This window comes from Schistocerca serialis, chromosome 4, assembly GCF_023864345.2.
Source record: "Schistocerca serialis cubense isolate TAMUIC-IGC-003099 chromosome 4, iqSchSeri2.2, whole genome shotgun sequence".
Classification (NCBI taxonomy): domain Eukaryota; kingdom Metazoa; phylum Arthropoda; class Insecta; order Orthoptera; family Acrididae; genus Schistocerca; species Schistocerca serialis.
In genome coordinates this window covers 513,352,835-513,378,470 of record NC_064641.1, presented here as the reverse complement: position 1 = coordinate 513,378,470, position 25,636 = coordinate 513,352,835, and the positions used below count along the sequence as shown (strand labels likewise).

Below are 25,636 nucleotides of genomic sequence, written 5' to 3'. Positions count from 1 at the left end.
TTTTAAAAATGATGGGACAACCAAATGGGATATATGGTGTAGGTTACAGTTAAAATTAACAACAGCAATACTTTATACATATATTGGAGCTCACTGCTCAAATAATAAGATGTGAACACACCTTAGCCGGCCGGGGCGGCCGAGCGGGTCAGGGCGCTACAGTCTGGAACCGCGCTACCGCTACGGTCGCAAGTTCGAATCCTGCCTCGGGCATGGATGTGTGTGATGTCCTTAGGTTAGTTGGGTTTAAGTAGTTCTAAGTCTGGGGGACTGATGACCTCAGATGTTAAGTCCCATAGTGCTTAGAGCCATTTGAATTTGAACTTAGATCTGTTACACGTGAGGAGATAACTTCAGTGTCACAGTCAAATTCGGCCTCTATAGAGACAGTATTTTTGTCAACTATAATGAACACCCTCCCTCCTGCGGCGACTAATCTGTCTTTTCGATATAAGTTCCATGAATCGCTAAATATCTCGACGCTTTATATTTGGGGTTTCAGACACCCCTCGGTCCCGAGAATAATTTGAGTGCAAGAAAGTTCCTGCAGAGCAGTAAATTCGAAAACTTCGTAACGAATAGTTTGACAATTTATTAACAAAATTTTGACAGTCGAAGCGTCATTACTCTGAAAGAGAGCAGTAAATTCGGAAACTTTGTAACGAATAGTTTGACAATTTATTGACAAAATTTTGACAGTCGAAGCGACATTACTCTGAACGCGGTCTGATTTCGCTATATGCTTGTCGTCTGGCGAGTATACAGAGAGTACCGCAAACTACCACCTAGCCTTAAAATTCTAATGTGCTATTTGATACGCGAGTAGCTTTGTTTGAAGCTTAAACATAAACAAAGGTTTTACATATTAATAGCAATACTTAAAAGATATTTCAGCATTATTAATATTATTATTACAGAGAGCAAGAAAAATGGTGTGCTTAAAATGGTGTGCTTACATAATGAAATACGTAATGAAAGGGATGAAGAGCACGTGCCTGAATTATTTAGAAGAATGAAATACGAAATTACAGAAACGATGACATACATTAGTAGTAATATGGGGTACGATTTGACCTCTAAAATGGTTCAAATGGCTCTGAGCACTATGGGACTTAACATCTGAGGTCATCAGTCCCCCGGAACTTAGAACTACTTAAACCTAACTAACCTAAGGACATCACACACATCCATGACCGAGGCAGGATTCGAACCTGCGACCGTAGCAGTCGCGCGGTTCCGGACTGAAGCGCCTACAACCGCTCGGCCAGCACGGCCTGCGATTTGACCTCTGCCTCTGAAGAAGAGCGTTAACGAGTGACACGATGTAGTGGAACGTACAGATTGTGAAACGAATGTGTGAACGTTATCTTGCTCACATGGCCACTCACTACACACAAGCTTTGCGCCATGCTTTATGACTGTAAAATAGAAACATACACGTCACATATGCTTGATTATCTCACGAAAATGCTGCCTTCAAGTTGCACGTAATTCTCAAAATGGATCAGAAATTGATTCATTATTCATTTTGCATCAGATAAATGAACTAATTGGCAATACAATACAACAGTAACTATACTGCTGTAGGCCCTACACTGTACTATTATTATTAGTGGCTGTGGTCGGAGACAAAGCATTGCCAACCAAACGTCTTCGAATTCTGTCATTTTATATATAATGAGTGGTTTACAAACAGTAAGTGTAGTGCACACATGTTAGCTTGGTTGATACCAAATGAAGGTGCAGGATATGGGTGAAACAAGTGTCGCTAGGGTGTGGAGTGCTGCAGAGGAAGCATACTTTTTAACAGGATTCTAAGCTCAATATGGATAGTTAGCTTTCTTACCTGAGAAGGAATTGTAGATAGCGCACACGATGCACAGAGAATTGTTTCATCATTCTGTAACAAAAGGTTATTACAAATAAGCAGTCAATCTTCTCATAGAATCACTAGTTGGTCGTTTAATAAACACCCGTATCAACTAATACCATTTACCCTTCGTCATTTCAGACGTAAATGTGTGCGAAGAAAATTCTTTTTCATTCTAAAGTTCAGTTAGGCGATAATGGTGATGATGGTGGTATGCGTTGGTGGTGGGAGGGGGGGGGGGAGGGGGGGGGGAGGAAGGGAGACCGAAGCTAATAACTGATGGGTCGGAACCACTGTTCTAAACTGGAAATTTTAATTCAGTTTATGCTACTTTCTTTCTGTAGGCCGAGGACGTGCTGGTGACGGTCCAACAAGGAAGCCTGCAGGGAAGTACGGCCACGAGCGTCTACAACACGTCCTACACGGCCTTTCTGGGAGTCCCGTACGCCGAGCCTCCTGTTGGAGAGCTGCGCTTCCAGGTGAGTTCTGCACTGACAGTCATATCCCAGCTTGTAACCGGGGGTGCTCACTCTGAATGATCTCTATTTAGCAACCTGAATTCACGTGCTTGGCGATTTTACAATAGTCATTCAGGAGGAGAATGGGTCTAATCGCTGTTAGACTGGCCAAGATTTAGTTTTACATGATTTCCGCACGTGAAAGACGGTTTGTTTCTTCCATCAAAGCCACATCCTTTTCTATCCTCGTCAAGTAGCATCAATCTGTCATTACATCATTGGCGACATTGTGTTAACCACTTGCGTTTCATACTGACTTCATGAGATGTTAGAACTTTTGCTGCCCAAAATGTGTATGATAAACGGATAAGTAAAGTTCGCTGACAGTAATACCGCCCCGACAGATGGAAGAAGAATGGATTTCAAGAGTACATAGACAAAGTAACGGTCAAATATCGGAAAATTAATACCCATCTTATTAGGCCACCCACAGTCCGTCTGAAGCCTTGTTAAAAAAGTAATAAAAAGGGAGTAAAAACTCTTAAGCAAATCCTTATGTGGTTGACACGAGCAGTAGTAATTTCGCGAGACCTTCTTGCTAGAGTTGCAGTGAAGACTGGTGCCGTCTACGAGGCGAATTTAACGAGGAGACCGATAATATGGCCCCCAGAGCGGAAACAGAAGCCTTCTTTGACGTAGCTAGTATACTGAGAAGCTTCACACTGGACGAAACAGCGGTTCCTCCAGAAGTCACAACTGGCGCAAGTCAAGAGGAGTAGTAGTCCAGCTGAGACTGGTAAGCCTCCGGTGAATTATGTGCTGTTGGGACAACTTTAACGGATCCAATACTGCGTTACGTGAAATAACGAGAAACTATTACGTTGTAGTTCCGTACTGCATGCGGTTCTATGCTAAAAATGTCTTTATGGCTTCATCCCAACTAAAATATTCCAAGGGAATGGCTCAGAAGGAACAGCGGGACAAAAATCAGATGAAAAAAGAATGTTAATTAAGGTGATCACGAGAAATATTAGAACGCTAAAGTAATGTGAGCAACTTCTAGTTCTAAGTAAGATAATGGTAGGAGTGGGAACAATAATGGAGTGAGAAATTGCTAATAAAACATTATCTTCGGCAAGTGGATGGGACCCGTACCGATTATGACTAATTGGGAGTATAGAATGTATACAAATAAGGAGGACACCATTAGTGGAACCAGGTTTTGGTGCAAAGGATAGCGTCACGGAAATGAAGAGAACCTGTTTGACAAAAGCTCGAAGATAGCTACCAATTTACGCGTGAAAGCCTACATACAAATGTTCAAAAACCAGTATTAAGAGAAGAATCCTGAAATCAATCTCCTACTGTCTCAGGAACCACTAGACATGTAAACAGTTTCTGTTCCAGTTCTCTATACGCGACTGTAACAAGAAGAAACCCAAGCATGTGGTATGTGCTTAGTACCCTATGCTACTTGGTTTGCAGAATACGTACAGACTCTATAGATGTAGAGAATAAATAAAAAGTAATTTATTGAAGAATGGAAAGTAAAGTTACCATAGATTTGAAAAGGATGATCTCGATATTCGGAACAGCACTGCCGTTAATATTAGTCGCCATTAGGAAAAATGAATACGTAGACATGAGGATGGTGTTTGATCATACAGGGTGTTTCAAAAATGACCGGTATATTTGAAACGGCAATAAAAACTAAACGAGCAGCAATAGAAATACACCGTTTGTTGCAATATGCTTGGGACAACAGTACATTTTCAGGCTGACAAACTTTCGAAATTACAGTAGTTACAACTTTCAACAACAGATGGCGCTGCGGTCTGGGAAACTCTATAGTACGATATTTTCCACATATCCACCATGCGTAGCAATAATATGGCGTAGTCTCTGAATGAAATTACCCGAAACCTTTGACAACGTGTCTGGCGGAATGGCTTCACATGCAGATGAGATGTACTGCTTCAGCTGTTCAATTGTTTCTGGATTCTGGCGGTACACCTGGTCTTTCAACTGTCCCCACAGAAAGAAGTCACAGGGGTTCATGTCTGGCGAATAGGGAGGCCAATCCACGCCGCCTCCTGTATGTTTCGGATAGCCCAAAGCAATCACACGATCATCGAAATATTCATTCAGGAAATTAAAGACGTCGGCCGTGCGATGTGGCCGGGCACCATCTTGCATAAACCACGAGGTGTTCGCAGTGTCGTCTAAGGCAGTTTGTACCGCCACAAATTCACGAAGAATGTCCAGATAGCGTGATGCAGTAATCGTTTCGGATCTGAAAAATGGGCCAATGATTCCTTTGGAAGAAATGGCGGCCCAGACCAGTACTTTTTGAGGATGCAGGGACGATGGGACTGCAACATGGGGCTTTTCGGTTCCCCATATGCGCCAGTTCTCTTTATTGACGAAGCCGTCCAGGTAAAAATAAGCTTCGTCAGTAAACCAAATGCTGCCCACATGCATATCGCCGTCATCAATCCTGTGCACTATATCGTTAGCGAATGTCTCTCGTGCAGCAATGGTAGCGGCGCTGAGGGGTTGCCGCGTTTGAATTTTGTATGGATAGAGGTGTAAACTCTGGCGCATGAGACGATACGTGGACGTTGGCGTCATGTGGACCGCAGCTGCAACACGGCGAACGGAAAACCGAGGCCGCTGTTGGATCACCTGCTGCACTAGCTGCGCGTTGCCCTCTGTGGTTGCCGTACGCGGTCGCCCTACCTTTCCAGCACGTTCATCCGTCACGTTCCCAGTCCGTTGAAATTTTTCAAACAGATCCTTTATTGTATCGCTTTTCGGTCCTTTGGTTACATTAAACCTCCGTTGAAAACTTCGTCTTGTTGCAACAACACTGTGTTCTAGGCGGTGGAATTCCAACACCAGAAAAATCCTCTGTTCTAAGGAATAAACCATGTTGTCTACAGCACACTTGCACGTTGTAAACAGCACACGCTTACAGCAGAAAGACGACGTACAGAATGGCGCACCCACAGACTGCGTTGTCTTCTATATCTTTCACATCACTTGCAGCGCCATCTGTTGTTGAAAATTGTAACTACTGTAATTTCGAAAGTTTGTCTGCCTGAAAATGTACTGTTGTCCCAAGCATATTGCAACAAACGGTGTATTTCTATCGCTGCTCGTTTAGTTTTTATTGCCGCTTCAAATATACCGGTCATTTTTGAAACACCCTGTATGTAGTGGAAAAGAATGTTTCCTAGTCTTTGACGATACAGTGTAAGCTACAGGAATAAAAATATTATCCATTTTCTTCACGCGTAGATGTCTCAGGTCGCTGGCATAGACGGAAGAGGTGTAAATCTGTGTAGATGTAAGGTAATATGGTCCATTGTCATTGAGTTATCTAAGTCGTTTGGTCGCTGGCATAGACGGAAGAGGTGTAAATCTGTGTAGATGTAAGGTAATATGGTCCATTGTCATTGAGTTATCTAAGTCGTTTATTGGAGAGGGCAGTTTAAGAAGTGAAAGTTATCTTAATGTAGGAATTATTTGTCACGAATATAAAAGTACCACAGCACACACTTCTAATTCAATGCAGCAACAGGATATACTAGCAGGTATATACCATTTCGATAACTGACTCGAATTGCTGGAAGGTGAAGCCGCAAGTCGATTGCAAATAAAGTAAACAGTACACACAGTTGAGTGGCAAATTATCATCAAACTGGACTTTGTTCTCCATAATAATAATTCGCAGCTGAAGCCCCCAATATCTAGCTTCATGAAAGCAACGGTGAAACGCCCTGCACATTGATCCTCCTAGATGGTTTGCTATTTTCAAATGACGATTTGCTCAAACTGTTGATGCACTGAAAGAAGTAGGACCGACAATGTTCAGATAAAATGGTTCAAATGGCTCTGAGCAGTATGGGACTTAACATCTTAGGTCATCAGTCCCCTAGAACTTAGAACTACTTAAACCTAACTAACCTAAGGACATCACACACATCCATGCCCGAGGCAGGATTCGAACCTGCGACCGTAGCAGTCCCGCGGTTCCAGACTGAAGCGCCTAGAACCGCTCGGCCACTCTGGCCGGCTAATGTTCAGATAATTCTGATAATCTCTTGACAGGATCCACAGCCAGCTGGTAGCTGGGAGGGCGTGCGCAACGCCACCTCATACGGCAGCGACTGCGTGCAGAGCTCGGGTGACGGCTCCGAGGACTGCCTCTACCTGAATGTGTTCGTGCCTGGCGTACCAGAGGAGGGTGCAGGGCTGCCCGTGCTCTTCTGGGTGCACGGCGGAGGGTTCGTCGTTGGTAGTGGCTCAGACCAGGAGCATGGGCCCGACTTCCTTGTCTCCTACGGTGTCATACTCGTCACCATCAACTACCGCCTGGGGCCACTCGGTATGGTTCTTAAGACATGCGTATATTTCGGTGTGTGCTTGATAACATTTTTCTCCTTGCACGAACTGCACTCAGCCTTTAGTTTCTATTACTTACGTGTCACATTGCAAAATCCGTTGTTCTGCAGGCCTACACTACCCGATCAAAAGTATCTGGATATTCCTATGTAATGCGTATTTCATCACAACATGTCATAAAAGGCCGACCTGCCAGTACAAAAGTGGGCGGAAGTTGCGTGATGTCAGTAGAGAATGGATGTGTCAGAAGAGCTCAGCGACTTCGAACGTGAACTAGTCATTGGATGTCATCTGAGTAACAAATCCCCCAGGTACATTTTAACCATTCTAAAGTTTCCCAAGTTGACCGCTGGTGAAACGACTGTGAAGTGGAAACGCGAAGGAACTACCACAGCTAAACCAACGCTAGACAGAACTCATGTATACCCGTCGGGAACTTAGGAGGGTAGTCGTAAAAATTTGCGTGGAATCATCGGAAGAAATCACTCACGAGATCAAGACGTGCTACTAGCAGTAAACCAACTAGCACAATGACTGTGCTTAGGGGGCTAAAAAAGTTGGGTACAATGGTCGAGCAACATATCATAAGCTAAACATTTCTGTAGTCACTGCTAACCGATGCTTGACGTGGTGTAAAGGGTGACGCTACTGGATCGTGAATAACTGGCAACGAGTGATTTAGAGCGGTGAATCATGGTATACCTGTGAGAATTCGATGGATGGGTTTGGTTTTGACAAATGTCTGGAGAATGTTACATGTTACCTGCCATCATATGCAGTGGCAACAGTGAAGTGTAGAAGAGGTAGTGTTGTGGTGTGGGGGAAGGATAGGAAAATTCGGAGACAATGATTGTAACAGTCTGAAAATGACCCTATTATAAAGCAACATCTTTGAGACAATAGTTCGTGGACACTAATATTCCTGCGATGGAGTGGCCTTCCTTGTGTCTAGATCTGAACCCGATGGAACACCTTTGGGATGAGTTAGAACGTGGAAATCACTGCCTTTTCTGCCTTCGGTTCTTGGGGAAGAATGTGCTGCAATTCCTCCACAGACATTTAAGTACCTCCTTGAAAGTCTCTCCAGCAGAGCTGAAGTCTTCATAAAGGTGGAGGGTCGACACATCCCATATTAATGTCCACTTACAGGGTGTCCCGATACCTTTGCTCTCATGGTGCGTGTGAGTTTTCACAAATGTCATACTCACTCTGCCGGTCGCTGTGTCCGAGCGATTCTAGGCACTTCAGTCAGGAACAGCGCTGCTGCTACGATCGCAGGTTCGAATCCTGCCTCGGGCATGGATGTGTGTGATGTCCTTAGGGTAGTTAGGTTTAAATAGTTCTGTCTAGGGGACTGATGACCTTAGATGTTAAGTCCCATAGTGCTTAGAGCCATTTGAACCATACTCACTCTGATCCATCTGAGTCGAATTTACTGAACTTATTTTATTGGTAATTTGTGGTGAACCTATTGAGCAGATGTTCAGGAATAATACTAAGTAGCGATATTAAATGAAACAAACACATAAAATCAGAACGAGGGAAGGTGAATGAATAGCTTAAATTTGTAGAAGGGATTTGTGAAAGTTAATCTGCAAAGAAAATAGCATACAAGTGCTACCAATGATGGAGTATAGTTTCAGAATTTGGTGTCCTTATTAAGTAGACATGACAAAAGATTTCGAAAAAATTCAGGGACGCATTGATAAGATTGGAACAGATCGATACACCCCGTGTCATAATGTAACAGACATGCAAAGGGAACTTAAATGGGAATCTTAGGAAGTAAGGCGACTCGCCAAATGTAAAAATTCTGTGTTCAAGGAAGACTGTGCAATCCTTTTGCTGCCACCATAGCGTATCCCGCGTAGAGAACGTGAGAGTAAGATAAAGAGAGTAAGCAGAACGTGTGCAAGAGAACTTCTGTGAAGTATAGAAGACAGCAGGACGATACTGGCGGAAGTAAAACACATCACAAATGCCGTAACGTAGAAATAACGCCAATTCTATAGGGAGACACTCGAGGACCTCTCCAATAGTCTTGACCTTTCGCCATGCTGTTATTACGCCTTCGGTCCCTTAAAAACGTCCTTGAAGGGTCGATGATTTCCGTCAAACGAGGATGTGCAACAGGCAGTTACAGACTTTTCCACGGAGCAGAACGTGGTGTTCTACGAAACAGTTATCTTCTACCTAGTGAATTGGTGGGATGATCGCCTCAAAGCTCATGCCGAATTTGCCTGATTGGCATACCGATTCTGGATTGTAAAGCCTTGGAACTGAAATTGTTTGATCGCCCCTTATATGAATCCCAGAGTAATTAAGAGCGACATTACTTGCATACTACAAAACATTCTGTAGTATTTTAAGGAATGCCATTAGAATGTTCGGAAGTATGCAAGTCCTGACAGAAATAAACAGCGCAGATTACAAGGTTATAATTACAGGGAGTAGTGTCAAACGGGAGACAGAACAGCCAATCAGTGTACAAGATACCCTAACAATTAAACTAAACGACAATGTTGTGACTGTTAATTCACATTTTGCGATAACTTTTAATATGGTCACTCTCTAAATTTAGAAAAAGAAGATTATATGGTTCAGTTGAATAAGCAGGAGAATGTCTTACAGATGTCATTTCAGAAAACGTGAAGCAACTAGAAATAGCACCAACATCCTTAATTGAAATCAACAGAACTATAAAAATTATAAAAAACAAAAGCTCGTCTGGTGTTATTGGAATTTCGGAAAAAACAAAAGCTCGTGTGGTGTTATTGGAATTTCGGGCAGAATTCTGAGAAGTTGTTCCATTTTAATGAGTAACATTCTTAGTGATATATATGTAATGCATCACTAGGACAGGAAATTTTTCCAGACAGGTTAAAATACGCAGATGTTAAACCTCATCACAAGATCGGTGATAAAACAGACTTGAACAGTTCTTGTCCAGTTTTCTTACCGACATCTTTTTCCAAAGTATTCATAAAAGTAATGACACGTAAGGTGGAACAATGTACTTAGCATATCGCAGTTTGGACTCTAGAACGGTTGCTCGACTGAGACTGTTGTTTCTATATCCACTTATCAAATAGTATAAGCCTTAAATAATAAATATCTCTATTGGTATGTTTTGTTATCTTTCCAAAGCATTTGATTGTGTAGATCATGTTACACTGTTAGAAAAACGCAAGTTTTATGGAATTTACAGTTTTATGCACAGCTGTTTGGACTCATACTTAACAAACAGAATGCAAAACGTTGCACTGAATCCTTCAAACAATGATGGAAGGGTGGAAAATTTTAGTGACTGGGGAGAAATCACATTAGGAGACCCAGGGGTTCAATTTTGGGTCCATTCTTATTCCTTATACCTACTTAACATTCAGCAAGCAGAAGTGAGACTTTTTGTAGACGATACTATTGTTATAAAAAATGTCATCAGACAGAGGTAGCACATGAGCAACAGTAAGTAAACCAGGTAGAATTCTGGAATAAATCGTCACTTAGAAAGAGAGCACTGATTGCACAAAAATTAGTAGTAGGAATAATATGTAGTGTTCACCCACAGAGTCATGTAGATACCTCTTCAAGTAGCTGGGCATTTTAACTGCGCCGTCGCAATAGAATACATTCGCTAATGAAATTCGTCGTAAATAATCCATCATAATTCGAGAAGAACAGTGATGTTCATACCTATGACACAAGAGGAAAAAATGACCTTTGCTACTCATTATTAAAGTTCTCAGTGACTCAGAAAGGATTTCAATGTTAGGCAACAAAAATCTCGGATCACTTGCTCAATAACATGAAAGTCTGAAAAGTTTCAAATCAAATTTAAATAATTTCTCCTGGCCGACTCCGTCTTTTACACTGATAAATTTCTACTTAAAAATCGGTATCCAGAAAAAAAACATTGTTTTTCCAGAATGAGATTTTCACTCTGCAGCGGAGTGTGCGCTGATATGAAACTTCCTGGCAGATTAAAACTGTGTGCCCGACCGAGACTCGAACTCGGGACCTTTGCCTTTCGCGGGCAAGTGCTCTACCAACTGAGCTACCGAATCACGACTCACGTCCGGTACTCACAGCTGTACTTCTGCCAGTACCTCGTTTCAACATTGTTTTTAATTATAGTTGCTTGAGTACAACTAAAATAATAATGTTCTCTTTGTGCTTATTAATGTTAACACTAATGATGTATATGTACCCCGTAAATTGACTCGTTCCACATAATTTCGATGAAAGAATCCTTCATTGACCTATGGGACACGTAACTAACCATTTAAACCACTAAGTATGCATGGGTGAGAAAATATCCGCTAATGCGACACTGGTTTAAACTTTCCCTTGCTTACCAAAATAGCTTCACCAAATGTCAGAAATCGTATCTTTAAAATAACAGAAATCGATTTTTTTCAGAAACGCCGTCCAATTCCTCTAATTTCGTCAACATCGATGGGATCATACTCATTAACTCCTTTCTTTCTCTATCTGTCAGCTATACCTGTTGTGTTACATTTAGAAAATGGCTTACTGTGAATGTGCTTGGATGGAAGAAAGTAAGCTACACTCTTGGAATAGCACTTTTTAAGCTGCAGAACAGCCTCTATCAATGGAATGTGGACACACGAGTAACAGTGCCAAATTTCACTGCAGGCTTCCTGAGCACCGGAGATGAGGTCGTTCCCGGCAACGCAGGTGTCAAGGATCAGCACCTGGCGCTGACCTGGGTGAAGCAGAACATCGCCAGCTTCGGTGGCGACCCAGACCTCGTCACCCTGCAGGGGCAGAGTGCGGGAGGCATGGCCGTCTCATTACATCTCGTCTCTCCTCTCTCCTCAGGTTGGTTCGTAATGTCATTCAAGAGACATTCATATCGATCTGGTGGCTTCCGTAACTGAAAAAAAGGCTATTATCATTGGATTAGTTATTTCCCAGGTCTACCTTTCAATCGCAAAGAACGTACGAGGAACAGTACTTCAAATGTCAAGATATACGGCGTGAATAAGCTGAGCAGTTCAGCTCAAATATTTCCTGAACCCTATAAGATATAATTCAGTCTTCGCCCAAATGAGTTGTGAAAAAGTTGTCACTGAATGATGTATAGTTTCTTTTCACATCTATTTAGAGTACGCCGATATCGGTATCAACTTGGCTTTTTCAAATGGCAGGAACTAATGCTGCTATAGCTCTAAAAGAGACAAATTAAACGGCGTTCCAGCGCTTCACTTTTCAAAATCCGATCAATAGTTTCGGGAAATTACAAATTTAGGATTTACCTGTTTTGAACATGAAAATGATTGCCATTGTATGCCGAATTTCGAATTGTTATTACTTACACAGGGTGGTGAGAGACAGTCTGAAAAGTTTTTAAGTGTGTTGCAGGATAGATTATGATGAGAAATAATTGTTAAGAAAAAACTCCACACGTGCTGCCGTTTCCGAGGTAACTGACATTGAAGCCAATCAGGCCTTTGCTTGCACAAATTCAAGCGACCCTCCAGAGACAGTGTCGCCAAAAGTGGTTTTCTTTTGGTTTTCTAAAACCGAACAAGAGAGCGATATAAAAATTGGGCAGAGGACGGAAATAAGACTCGAACCCGAGTCAAAGCAGCACAGTGTGATGTGCTACCGTCTACGCTATAAGAACAATTGACAATAATTGTACTCTAACCCAGCGGACCGCTTGAATTTACGCGCGCAATGATCTGATTGGCTAACTTCAATATTAATTAATTTGGAAGTGGCGCAATGTATCGAATTTTGTTCTTAACACTTATTTCTCAGCACAACTTACCCTGCAACCTTCTCACAAGCTTTTTGACTGTTTCTAACCACCCTGTGAATAGAACTGGCCAACCAGGTTGGTGGGACGCTGCAACTTCACGCAGCTGAGGGAGTCTACTTAAAAAAGCAGAACAGGGAGGAAAGTTTGACTTAAAACTGATACTAACCACACTTAATTACATGTGGCTCGACCGACACAGCATCTAAAAGTCAAAGGACGTGGCATCTAAGGATGATTCAGCAGTTAACTAAGGTAATAGCTCTGCTCTTTTCCTGTCAGAGCCTTGAAAGGAAGGTGCACGTATGGATTTGTAAAATGGGGAATAGAGGGATGAAGACTATTGAATATTAATATCGCATGATGAGTTTAATGTGAAGATACACACTGAACTATACTCCCTTCGAACAGTCCTTGGAAGGCCCAACGGCACCGACCGGCCGCCGTGTCGTCCTTAGCCCACAGGCGTCACTGGATGCGGATATGGAGGGGCGTCTGGTCAGCAGACCGTTCTCCCGAACGTATGTCAGTTTACGAGACCGGAGCCGCTACTTCTCAATAAAGTAGCTCCTCAGTTTGCCTCACAAGGGCTGAGTGCACCCCGCTTGCCAACAGCGCTCGGCAGACCGGATGGTCACGCATCCAAGTGCTAGTCCAGCTCGACAGCGCTTAACTTCGGTGATCTGACGGGAACCGGTGTTACCACTGCTACAGTCTGGAGCCACGTGACCGCTACGGTCGCAGGTTCGAATCCTGCCTCGGCTGTGATGTCCTTAGGTTAGTTAGGTTTAAGTAGTTCTAGCCGACTGATGAGCTCAGAAGTTAAGTCCCATAGTGCTCAGAGCCATTTGAACCATTTTTTTGTTACAACTGCGGAGAGGCCGTTGGCGAAGATACACACTGAGAGTGCAAAATTACATCAGCGATAGCTACAAAAAGGAAATAAAAAAGAATTTGTTCGTAAACACTTCCTCAAAACTCTATTTAAGTCATAAATACACTCCTGGAAATGAAAAAAGAACACACTGACACTGGTGAGTCAGACCCACTGTACTTGCTCCGGACACTGCGAGAGGGCTGTACAAGCAATGATCACACGCACGGCACAGCGGACACACCAGGAACCGCGGTGTTGGCCGTCGAATGGCGCTAGCTGCGCAGCATTTGTTCACCGCCGCCGTCAGTGTCAGCCAGTTTGCCGTGGCATACGGAGCTCCATCGCAGTCTTTAACACTGGTAGCATGCCGCGACAGCGTGGACGTGAACCGTATGTGCAGTTGACGGACTTTGAGCGAGGGCGTATAGTGGGCATGCGGGAGGCCGGGTGGACGTACCGCCGAATTGCTCAACACGTGGGGCGTGAGGTCTCCACAGTACATCAATGTTGTCGCCAGTGGTCGGCGGAAGGTGCACGTGCCCGTCGACCAGGGACCGGACCGCAGCGACGCACGGATGCACGCCAAGACCGTAGGATCCTACGCAGTGCCTTAGGGGACCGCACCGCCACTTCCTAGCAAATTAGGGACACTGTTGCTCCTGGGGTATCGGCGAGGACCATTCGCAACCGTCTCCATGAAGCTGGGCTACGGTCCCGCACACCGTTAGGCCGTCTTCCGCTCACGCCCCAACATCGTGCAGCCCGCCTCCAGTGGTGTCGCGACAGGCGAGAATGGAGGGACAAATGGAGACGTGTCGTCTTCAGCGATAGAGTCGCTTCTGCCTTGGTGCCAATGATGGTCGTATGCGTGTTTGGCGCCGTGCAGGTGAGCGCCACAATCAGGACTGCATACGACTGAGGCACACAGGGTCAACACCCGGCATCATGGTGTGGGGAGCGATCTCCTACACTGCGAGGGGACACTGAATAGTGTCCAAACCGTCATCGAACCCATCGTTCTACCATTCCTAGACCGGCAAGGGAACTTGCTGTTCCAACAGGACAGTGCACGTCCGCATGTATTCCGTGCCACCCAACGTGCTCTAGAAGGTGTAAGTCAACTACCCTGGCCAGCAAGATCTCCGGATCTGTCCCCCATTGAGCATGTTTGGGACTGGATGAAGCGTCGTCTCACGCGGTCTGCACGTCCAGCACGAAGCTGGTCCAACTGAGGCGCCAGGTGGAAATGGCATGGCAAGCCGTTCCACAGGACTACATCCAGCATCTCTACGATCGTCTCCATGGGAGAATAGCAGCCTGCATTGCTGCGAAAGGTGGATATACACTGTACTAGTGCCGACATTGTGCATGCTCTGTTGCCTGTGTCTATGTGCCTGTGGTTCTGTCAGTGTGATCATGTGATGTATCTGTCCCCAGGAATGTGTCAATAAAGTTTCCCCTTCCTGGGACAATGAATTCACGGTGTTCTTATTTCAATTTCCAGGAGTATAGTTTGAAAAGCGCGGCGCGTACTGCCATACACGTTAATGTGTAAGACGAAGTTCTAGCACAGAAAACTGTTGCCCTGAAGACAATTGGGACATCTCAGTCGACGGGAAGCGCCCAGGGATTCTTCAAAAGCCACTATCAGCACATATGTCAGACTTGAGAAGGTTTTGCAAAAACAAAAATGTATTGTGCAGCTCTAAGTTCTATGGTGGACGTCAGTGCTGCAATAAACGAATTTTCTATAACATGACTAAGTTTTCAGATTGCAGCTCATAAAATGCAACTTTCGAAATACGACTGTGCTTTGTTATTGCAACCATGGTTCACATTCCTTATCTCTTGGTAGTGAAGGCATATCCTCACAGCGATGTTGCATTTTCCATAATAAATGCATATTGTTTGACAAAACTGGAATTAGTAACCCACTTTCACCAAGCATGTCAGTGAAGTTCCATCTCTAACAGTGGTGGTATACTTTCCCTGAAACTTCCACCATTTAACGTATATATTATTGGGTCGTACCCCTCCAGTCGAAAGTGGCTACATGTCCTGCCATATTGTTTAATGACTTATGTCATGACCATGAGAAATGTGTACCAGATGCTTATTGTTATTATTAATTGAAATTAACTTTAATTAGTAGTCATCAGCGAATCCAGTGGATGCATCCCTTATGACGTAGTGTTGCTGACGTACTTGCCAGTGACGCCTGAGAGGTGCCAGAGCTTCTCTTTATCTATAATGTTGTGTTAACGGTGAATGCTAGGGCTGCTCCAAGAGCATGGTTTCCCTGCCGGCGTGGAATAACTGGCGAAGAAGACAGTGAGAGCCTGTAGCCGTCCTCACGGTTCATGTTGGATGACCGCACTGCCGTCTCGACGGTCTCGCCCCTGTGCTTTTTCTCTTAGTGGCAAGCGATTGCCTATATGTATCAATCTCCTAGATGTATCAAGCTTCTAGATACTGTATATCATGTGATTGTTTAAACTGAATGGACATACCACACCTTCCATCGCCGATTTAGTATGCTGACCAATGTCATGTTCTCCAATGTGTATTGTAAGACGCCCAGGGGTGTAATATCTAAATATATGCTGACCTTTCTCACATCGTATACTGCAAAAAGTCACGTACACAGAGACGAGGGTTAGACATTTAAGGACCGCATGTTCAAACTGTACGTACGTGGCTTTCCCGCTGCTGTCTTCTTAATTCTCCCGCTGCCAGCTAAAAGCGGAGTCCTGTAATGCTTATCAGTTTCTAGGTTTGGGAGACACTCACACAATGAGATCCAAGTTTGGAACTTGCCGGTAGACTAAAACTGTGGGTCGGAGAGAGACTCGGACTCGGGACCTCTGCTTTTCGCGGGCATTTGCTCTTGTAATTTTCGTAAGCGAGCTTCTGTGAAGTTTGGAAGATAGTGGACGAGGTACTGACGGAAGTAAGGCTGTGAGGATGGGCCGTGAGTCGCGCTTGTCTCGCTCAGTCGGTAGAGGATTAGCCTGCGAAAGGTAAAACTGCCGACTTCGAGTCACGGTCCGGCAAACAGTTTTAATCTACTGGGAAGTTTCGTATCAGCGTAAACTCCACTTGAGAGTGAAAATTTCAATCTGGAAAGATCCAAGTTTACCTCACAAGCGCCAAATACATCTGATAATCAAACACTTTAATTTTTGCCCTGCACTGTTCAGACAGATATTAAAATATGATCGACGTAGTTATGTATTGACATATCAACCACGTAGTTAGTTCAAGTGCCTGGAGCACAAAAGCATGAAATCGACTGCTGAAGTAGGGCGTTATAAGCCTAGATGAGTAATACACTTCTTGCAATTGGTATCAGTCCATGCTAGTTCCTTTACTTTATTCCTTGGCGCTACAGCCCGCTTACGCTCGTTCATTTCGGTCAGACCGATTAAATGTCTCTCTCTTACTTTTAATGTTCTTAAAGATAATTGTTTAGAGCACACATTGCTTGTTCCGTAACTGACCCGACGCGGATGATGGTTGGTCTCACTACACGAAACACGGTTTGCGAATTATCATCCTCAAATAGATCACTCATACTGAAACGTTTAACATTATTAAAAAATACACAACGTCCTTGACAAGAATTTTGCTTCGACAACTCTACAGTAAATTGCGTGCAGCAGCCACGGCATCGACACTGCGTGATACACGCACCACGGAATCTAAGCCAGAACTAATATTCACACTCTGCACTGGCCAGATCAGCGACCTCGAATTAGCAGCGATACTACAATATGCTTACATTCCAGCACAGAAATCTTTTCGAATTCTGGAAGAGAATTGCGAAAAACAAGAAACTCGGTCCCAATAGTACTGGTGATTGGAGGGAGTGGGGTTTCCCTCCAACGAATACAGTCATTGCTAAACGATGACTGCATGTTCATATTATGAAAATTAGACCAAACATGGGATAATACAAGAATATAATCCACGTGCAATAAATCAGATACATATACAAATCTACCTACACTGCAGCCCACTACGAGAACACATAATATTAATTAATTTTTTTAATGTCACAAAGATAAAGAAAGCGAATACAACAAAATATAATATCATGTAAGTCCCTGAAAAAGAAGGTACATGTATGTAAACGCTACAAAAGACGCAGTCATGTTATACATCGCTGACACTGCCTAAAACCGAAACTTATGCGCTTATACGTCGGCTCACAAGAAAAGCTTTCACTACTCACAGCACCGCATCACTGAGGCGTTCGTTACTGGGAAAGGTGGGGCGGTGTCGCTTTGTCGCGGCGCCGTCCGCTCACAGATGCAAACTACATGACCGCTGTTGCACCATACACCAGTCGCGACCCCCATACACCGGATCGGTACCTCCGCTTCGCGGTAATCTGTCCGTGGCGCACATGAAACAAGTGTAACAGTGCCCTGTCGGTGCTGCCCTACTCCTGGCGTACTCACATACATTTAGATTACGACTAGCAATAGTAGCCCTTACAGTGTACTCAAATAGTGTTAAACAGGAACAAACTAACTTAAACAGCGTCTGAAAAACTTTAAATGAGCCTTTGTAAATCGAACACATTGCGATCATCGTAAGTATGCGGTATCATATCTGAACATAATAGTAATTCACCTCCTCAAAAGAGAAAAACTATCCAAGATACCGGCCGGCCGCGGGGCCGAGCTGTTCTAGGCGCTTCAGTTCGGAACCGCGTGACTGCTACTGTCGCAGGTTCGAATCCTGCCTCGGGCATGGATGTGTGTGATGTCCTTAGATTAGTTAGGTTTAAGTAGTTCTAAGTTCTAGGGGACTGATGACCTCAGATGTTAAGTCCCATAGTTCAAAAAAATGGTTCAAATGGCTCTGAGCACTATGGGACTTAACTTCTGAGGTCATGAGATCCCTTGAACTTAGAAGTACTTAAACCTAACCAACCTAAGGACATCACACACATCCATGCCCGAGGCAGGATTCGAACCTGCGACCGTAGCGGTCACGCGGTTTCAGACTGTAGGGCCTAGAATCTCACGGCCACCAAGGCCGGCTAAGTCCCAAAGTGCTCAGAGAAATTTGAACCATTTTATCCAAGATACCAACATATTATAAACATATTTACAAATTGATACTTCAGCCATCTGACTTCTTTACAGCTAAAAATATATGAAGCAAACCTTATTACATTCACAAAACAATGTCAGATAGCTTAGAATGACAGAATTTCTGAGTCATTCACGAAGTTTCACTCTATTTGGGTGTTCTCACTCCATAGCTCTAAACACACAAAGAAAATTCTTACCAAACTGTTCACACGAAGTTCAATATACTCCCACAAGCTTTTCAGAAATTTATTGTCATTGCACAATACTAGCTAACAACATAATGACACATATTCCAGATTTGTATTTCATTTTCTAAACATTCGTCCCCTCTACTGTGCTTGTGATGCCAATACGTTCGATACATGATTCGTGCCCTTCAAATTCTTTCTGCCGGTGCAGGCTTACATTCATTTAGCAATTCTCGCCATACATTGTTATTCTGCCTATTCTCTTGAATTTCTTCATCCATTGCTTCACGGTTTGACTGCGTGATCAAGTATGACCGTACAAAACTGGTTCGTGTTCTCTCACCTGCCGCTTACATTGTACCATCTGTATCACTTCTGGCTCGCTCAGGATAACCTGCTTATGCCTTCTCAGAATTTCTACAGATGCTTCATTTCTGCTAGATGTTGGTGTTCTAGGGACTTGAGTTTCTGCTCAAGAGAGTTCAAGATCTCCTGTATCTGCCTTGCCTTGTCATCTCCATTTCATCTTGCATAATGCTGCTGAGTCTGTGTTTGCGGTTTTCTGTGATGGTAACTGCAAATCAGATAAACAACATAACTCAGTCATTCCTACAACTTCCCTTACATTAATACTCCCTTTGAAGTCAACAACGGCATTCATCATAATCTTCAGCATTTAGCCTCATTGTAAGAAAGATTTACTCTTTAATTATCTTGGTTTTTGCTCCCATAGCATCTCTAATGCATATTCCATACACAGAAATATTTGGTATCCCTCTTCCCTGCTCTAACGAGTTCGTGTACAGCTTCTGTGACACTACGTTGATTTCACTATCCGAATAGACCAAAATATCTATCCGAGTTCGAAAAATATCTGTATCTACCACAGGATCCACCATCTCGGCAGGCTCTTCGCCATTTTCCCGCATCAAATCTTCAATTACTTCAGTTACATCTTCTACCTTGCGTATTGACGTAACCATTCATCCCATGTTATATATTCACAACCGGACTGCATCAGTTTTCCTCGCCTTCTTCACATCGTAGTACGTCAGGGTCGTTGTTTGCATTACGCTCCCTGTCATCCGACTCAACTTCGTGTATCGTCACGCGTTCCGTGTTGTTAACCCGTAGCTGCCGCGCTGTCTGCAGTAGCCTCTGCGACGTCGAAAACTTCATTCAAATCTTCTGTCGTCCTGTCGGTTCCAACGCTGGTCTTTATATCCTCTGTCATTACCCAATCGCGTACTAGCGTTCGGGTTACCGTTTCATGGTGACCCTCTTTTGTATTCAGATTCTTCACTTCCTCATCAAGTTTACAACGTACGTTATCTACTTGTTCGAAAACTGATTTCGTAGCTTCTACATCGTCCTTGGGGATCGCCAGCAACTTTCCCTGAACAGCAACCGGCTATTTACATATAATCACGACACTATCGCTTCCGTTTTGTTTTATTCGTCTAAATACAGGTTTCTTTCACAGAAGTCTTGGAAAAACTTCTTTAGGTTTTTGTTACGACCTGTTTCAAAACTTCTGCCTTGGTACGAACTGTTTCGTATGTCATTTTGCTTTCACGTGGACCAGTATTGTTTTAAAAACTCATTTTCAAAGTTAGCACATGTCTCTCATTTTTGTCCGATTCTCAATCCCCAGGTACCAGTTTCACCCTCCATTGTCGATGAAACGAAGCATATCTTCTGCTTTTCATCCCATAGTTCAGATAGCACATCTTTAAACCGATATAAATAGTCCCTCGGATGCCATCTTCCGTTTGGATCAATTTTTTTAAAATTTCCAATAATAATGAAGACTTCGTCATTTTGTGTACCCAATAATATGGCCTCCTGTTACGCCCCCAGCGCGTTGTATTGATTTGAGTTCATTTTTCACTTGTTGCCAATCTCCTGTTTAACATTTCGAATAAGGAATCGTCTCATGGTTACCTCATTGCATATCTGGTTCACACGACGTGCGTAAGCATTTTGGTCCAGTACAACGGCCTGTACCCTATGTTTACACTCCTGCATATCCCCATCTTGTCTCTCCAAATACTCGTCGTAGATAGCAGTTTTTCCGCTGAGTTCCGTTTGCTCTTCACCTACTTCAGATTCTCTTCGACATGCTGATCTAAACGAGTGGTGTGCACGTCTGTCTTTTAATTTGTAGCCTGACTGGTTTCATCAGTCTCTGCAGAAAGATCCATACTACTCTGTTCTGTTTTCTTATCTGTTTGTTCTATCCTACTAGCGCTCTCTTCATATCCCTTCTTCAGAATTTCCGATAATCTTTGGTATTAGTAGACCTTTCCAACTGTATTTAATCCCTTATTTTGATATCACTACCGATTCCCGGACACTAAGAATCACATCTTCATTTGAACATTTGCATAACAACGATCAAGAAGGAATAACCGTAATGAAACATCCACTGATTTGATAATTTTCTAAAGTTATTTTAAGATTTTTAAAAACTTTAAATTTTTTTAAAAAAACCTGTGCTCACATAAATACAACATTAGAGTTAAAATGGTCCCATCCATCATTTGGAATTGGAATCTATGCATTCTGCTGTTTTATTCAATGACATACCGCGTTTTAGCTGTGTTTTATTCTGACGGACAATGAATGTTGAGTCCCAAGTTCTGAGCTTTTAGCTCTAATGTATCAGTTATGCGAGTACAAAAGTTTTAATATTCTTATGTAAAAGTTAAATTTTTTTTAATCTTAAAATAATTTTAGAAAACACCAGTGGATGTCTGAGGTGGTTATTCCTTCTTGATTTATTGTTATGCAGATGTTCATCTGAAGATGTGTCTTGAAACCGGTAGTGATCCAAAAATAAAGGACTAAATACGGCTGAAGCTGTTTATTAATGCCCAAGATACGACTCATAGCCGCGGTTGCCCTACCCACAAGATTTCCGTTAATGTTATGAACACATTACACTCAGACATTCTTTCTTCTCGTGTGGGTGTATCCGAAATAGGTGACGATTCAACACCTGGATATTCAATGTCTACTGACGAACTGCAGTCTCCTAAACTGGAATTTTTCGACATCTCACTGCTGCCTGCTTCATTTTTACTCTCTATTTGGTTATTTTTGCCTGACGAGTCCGTATCTGCACCCCTAATCATTGCAACTGCATTGATCTCATCTGACAGCATGAACTAAAATACACTCCTGGAAATTGAAATAAGAACACCGTGAATTCATTGTCCCAGGAAGGGGAAACTTTATTGACACATTCCTGGGGTCAGATACATCACATGATCACACTGACAGAACCACAGGCACATAGACACAGGCAACAGAGCATGGACAATGTCGGCACTAGTACAGTGTATATCCACCTTTCGCAGCAATGCAGGCTGCTATTCTCCCATGGAGACGATCGTAGAGATGCTGGATGTAGTCCTGTGGAACGGCTTGCCATGCCATTTCCACCTGGCGCCTCAGTTGGACCAGCGTTCGTGCTGGACGTGCAGACCGCGTGAGACGACGCTTCATCCAGTCCCAAACATGCTCAATGGGGGACAGATCCGGAGATCTTGCTGGCCAGGGTAGTTGACTTACACCTTCTAGAGCACGTTGGGTGGCACGGGATACATGCGGACGTGCATTGTCCTGTTGGAACAGCAAGTTCCCTTGCCGGTCTAGGAATGGTAGAACGATGGGTTCGATTAAGGTTTGGATGTACCGTGCACTATTCAGTGTCCCCTCGGCGATCACCAGTGGTGTACGGCCAGTGTAGGAGATCGCTCCCCACACCATGATGCCGGGTGTTGGCCCTGTGTGCCTCGGTCGTATGCAGTCCTGATTGTGGCGCTCACCTGCACGGCGCCAAACACGCATACGACCATCATTGGCACCAAGGCAGAAGCGACTCTCATCGCTGAAGACGACACGTCTCCATTCGTCCCTCCATTCTCGCCTGTCGCGACACCACTGGAGGCGGGCTGCACGATGTTGGGGCGTGAGCGGAAGACGGCCTGACGGTGTGCGGGACCGTAGCCCAGCTTCATGGAGACGGTTGCGAATGGTCCTCGCCGATACCCCAGGAGCAACAGTGTCTCTAATTTGCTGGGAAGTGGCGGTGCGGTCCCCTACGGCACTGCGTAGGATCCTACGGTCTTGGCGTGCATCCGTGCGTCGCTGCGGTCCGGTCCCAGGTCGACGGGCACGTGCACCTTCCGCCGACCACAGGCGGCAACATCGATGTACTGTGGAGACCTCACGCCCCACGTGTTGAGCAATTCGGCGGTACGTCCACCCGGCCTCCCGCATGCCCACTATACGCCCTCGCTCAAATTCCGTCAACTGCACATACGGTTCACGTCCACGCTGTCGCGGCATGCTACCAGTGTTAAAGACTGCGATGGAGCTCCGTATGCCACGGCAAACTGGCTGACACTGACGGCGGCGGTGCACAAATGCTGCGCAGCTAGCGCCATTCGACGGCCAACACCGCGGTTCCTGGTGTGTCCGCTGTGCCGTGCGTGTGATCATTGCTTGTACAGCCCTCTCGCAGTGTCCGGAGCAAGTATGGTGGGTCTGACACACCGGTGTCATGTGTTCTTTTTTTCATTTCCGGGAGTGTATGTCACACGACCATAAAAAAATATGATTGGAAAACTGAATCACAATAACTCTTTTCTACAGTAAACAGAACGGAACAGTAATTCAAACTGTCACATTCTATTCCGTTCAAAGATGTATTCGGTGCTCAGAAGCACACCAGACAAAGATACAATGAAATAAGACAGGAATGAAATTTTTTATACGCTAGATTTAATTTTGATGTAGTATTGCACTAACAAATTAGCGTGGGCTACTATGGCCAAACTGGGCAATGACATGTACGTTACTGATTATTGTCAGAGTATTATAGGAATACTATAATTCGCCGTCAATGTATTCATTGATAACTGTTTGCGTCTACTGGACCTGTCAGTCATGTTTGTGTCTCAGTGGATACGTTTATGTTATAGAGGACCCGGTTAGAAATCTTCTTCAAAAACATGTACTTCCCTTAGATTTGATACGAAGCGAAGGAATCAACCTCTTCCCTAGTTAGCATTCATCGAGAATCTCTCACTCTGGGAAATGGTGCAAGTTATTCCTGTTTATAAAGAGCGTAAGAGAACGAATGCGCAACCTTCTGTTGCAGGATCCTAGGGCGTATTCTTGATAAAATTCTAGGCTCGATTTTCGTGACGTTCATAGAAGGTATTTACTACAATAAGATAAAAATTATCTGCAGAAAACCTGATCGTCTGCAGTGGCATTTCCCGTCCCTGTACTTGGCCAAAGGAAGACGTTTTGATAGAGTCTATGAAGGCCATGCGTTTTATGTTCAGATATTTTCTTCAAATCCTCCAATATTTGATATTCACTAGAAAATCAAGAACATAGATACATGGAAATTATGTAAGGAATAAAAAACATAGACTAATGATGATACTTTTAAATAACCTGAGACATTTTTTATCTAAATAATACATTTCACATTCGCAAAAGACAGTATAACGCTCATATTTTTCCTTTGTGTATTTGAACAACTTTCTAGTGTTCATTGCAATCTTGCTTCGCTTCTGCTTCATAAGACAAAAATAGCTCAGAAGCTTTCGTCTTTAATTTGTTGATACCAAAACAACTGACCCATAAGTCAAACGTTCTCAGTACTATTAAATTAGTAGCTTCAATTTCCCACGAGATAGCTTTGCTGTTGCGTGGTGACCTTATAGTTCTCTTTCGCTTACTTTACTCACAGAAAATGGTAGAGAAAGTTATGCACATTTCATAAGCTGTTTCACTGATTTAATGCATGCATCAAACTGAGTTTGACGAAACTGGAGATTAAACTTTTCCCGAAAAATAGCAGTCTAGGCAAAACTCATACATCACATTTGAATTCGGATGTAAGTGAAGAAACAAGAAATTTCCTTTCTTCTCATGTAGTCTAGCAGCTATGTGTTTTATGTCCAGTATTTGGTGATGGGTGAGCCTTGTTACATGTAGACCTTAGAAATCCCCATTAAGCCATAAAATGTGCTACGAAAAATTCGGGACTGACATGGTTTCTCTAACCTTCTTTTCAAATGGATGGAAGAAACTGATAGTTTCATGTATACACTAAGCCATATTGTTGGTGTGGAAAGGAAACCACATGATCAGGCCTTGCAAACGACGCGATAGTCGACCGACCGCCGTGTAGACCTGATATTCGTCATCGGATGCGGCATGGCGGGGCATGAGATCATCACTCCGCACCCCCGGCCCTTGTCGACGTTTCGACCTTGGAGCTGCTACCTCTGAACCAGGTAGCTTCTCAGTTGGCATCACGAGGCTGAATGCACCCCAGGACAGTTCTCCCACAAAGGAAAAGTTCCTGATAGTAACGGGTTTCGAACCTGAGGCCGCCGCTTGGAGGTCTGTCGCGTTGTCCACTCTGCAACGGAGGGGGACATGGTTCATACTGCCGTTAAAGTTTTTTGTTCAGCAGAACCAACTGAATTGAGACGACAAACAAATGAATTTAGCTTCCTACGAAATACAGGGCGACAGCTATTGAACTACAAGAAAAAAAAAAAAAAAAACGTAAATCATGTGCAAACTACGGGGTGCACACATTTTATTCAACATGTAAACATCACTAAAGATATTCGAATTTAGGTTATGACGTGCTCGATATGCCTGCCATCAGTGGCGATGATGTGGCGCAGGCGAATAGCGAAATTCTGCATGACCCGCTGAAGTGTCGGAACATCGATGCTCTCGAAGATCTCCTGAATGGCTGTTTTCAGCTCAGCAATGGTTTTAAGGTTATTGCTGCACACGTTGTCTTTAATGTAGCCCCACAAACGGAGTCACACATGTTCAGATTTGGAGAACATGGCTGCCAATCGAGGCCCCTTGCCAGTGGCCTCTGGTACCCTAGAGCTAG

At 43.7% G+C, this 25,636-nt stretch overlaps 1 protein-coding gene across 9 annotated transcripts in view; it reads left to right on the top strand.

The window, feature by feature from the left end:
• The window catches only part of LOC126475236 (pyrethroid hydrolase Ces2e-like), a 212,224-nt gene that overhangs the window by 9,180 nt on the left and 177,408 nt on the right, over positions 1-25,636 (top strand). For all 9 annotated transcript variants that reach the window (XM_050102923.1, XM_050102921.1, XM_050102922.1 and 6 more), the window contains exons 2-4: positions 2,215-2,349; positions 6,442-6,718; positions 11,392-11,577. In XM_050102923.1, coding sequence (XP_049958880.1) covers positions 2,215-2,349; positions 6,442-6,718; positions 11,392-11,577 — 598 coding nt within the window. The remainder of the gene's footprint in view (positions 1-2,214; positions 2,350-6,441; positions 6,719-11,391; positions 11,578-25,636) is intronic.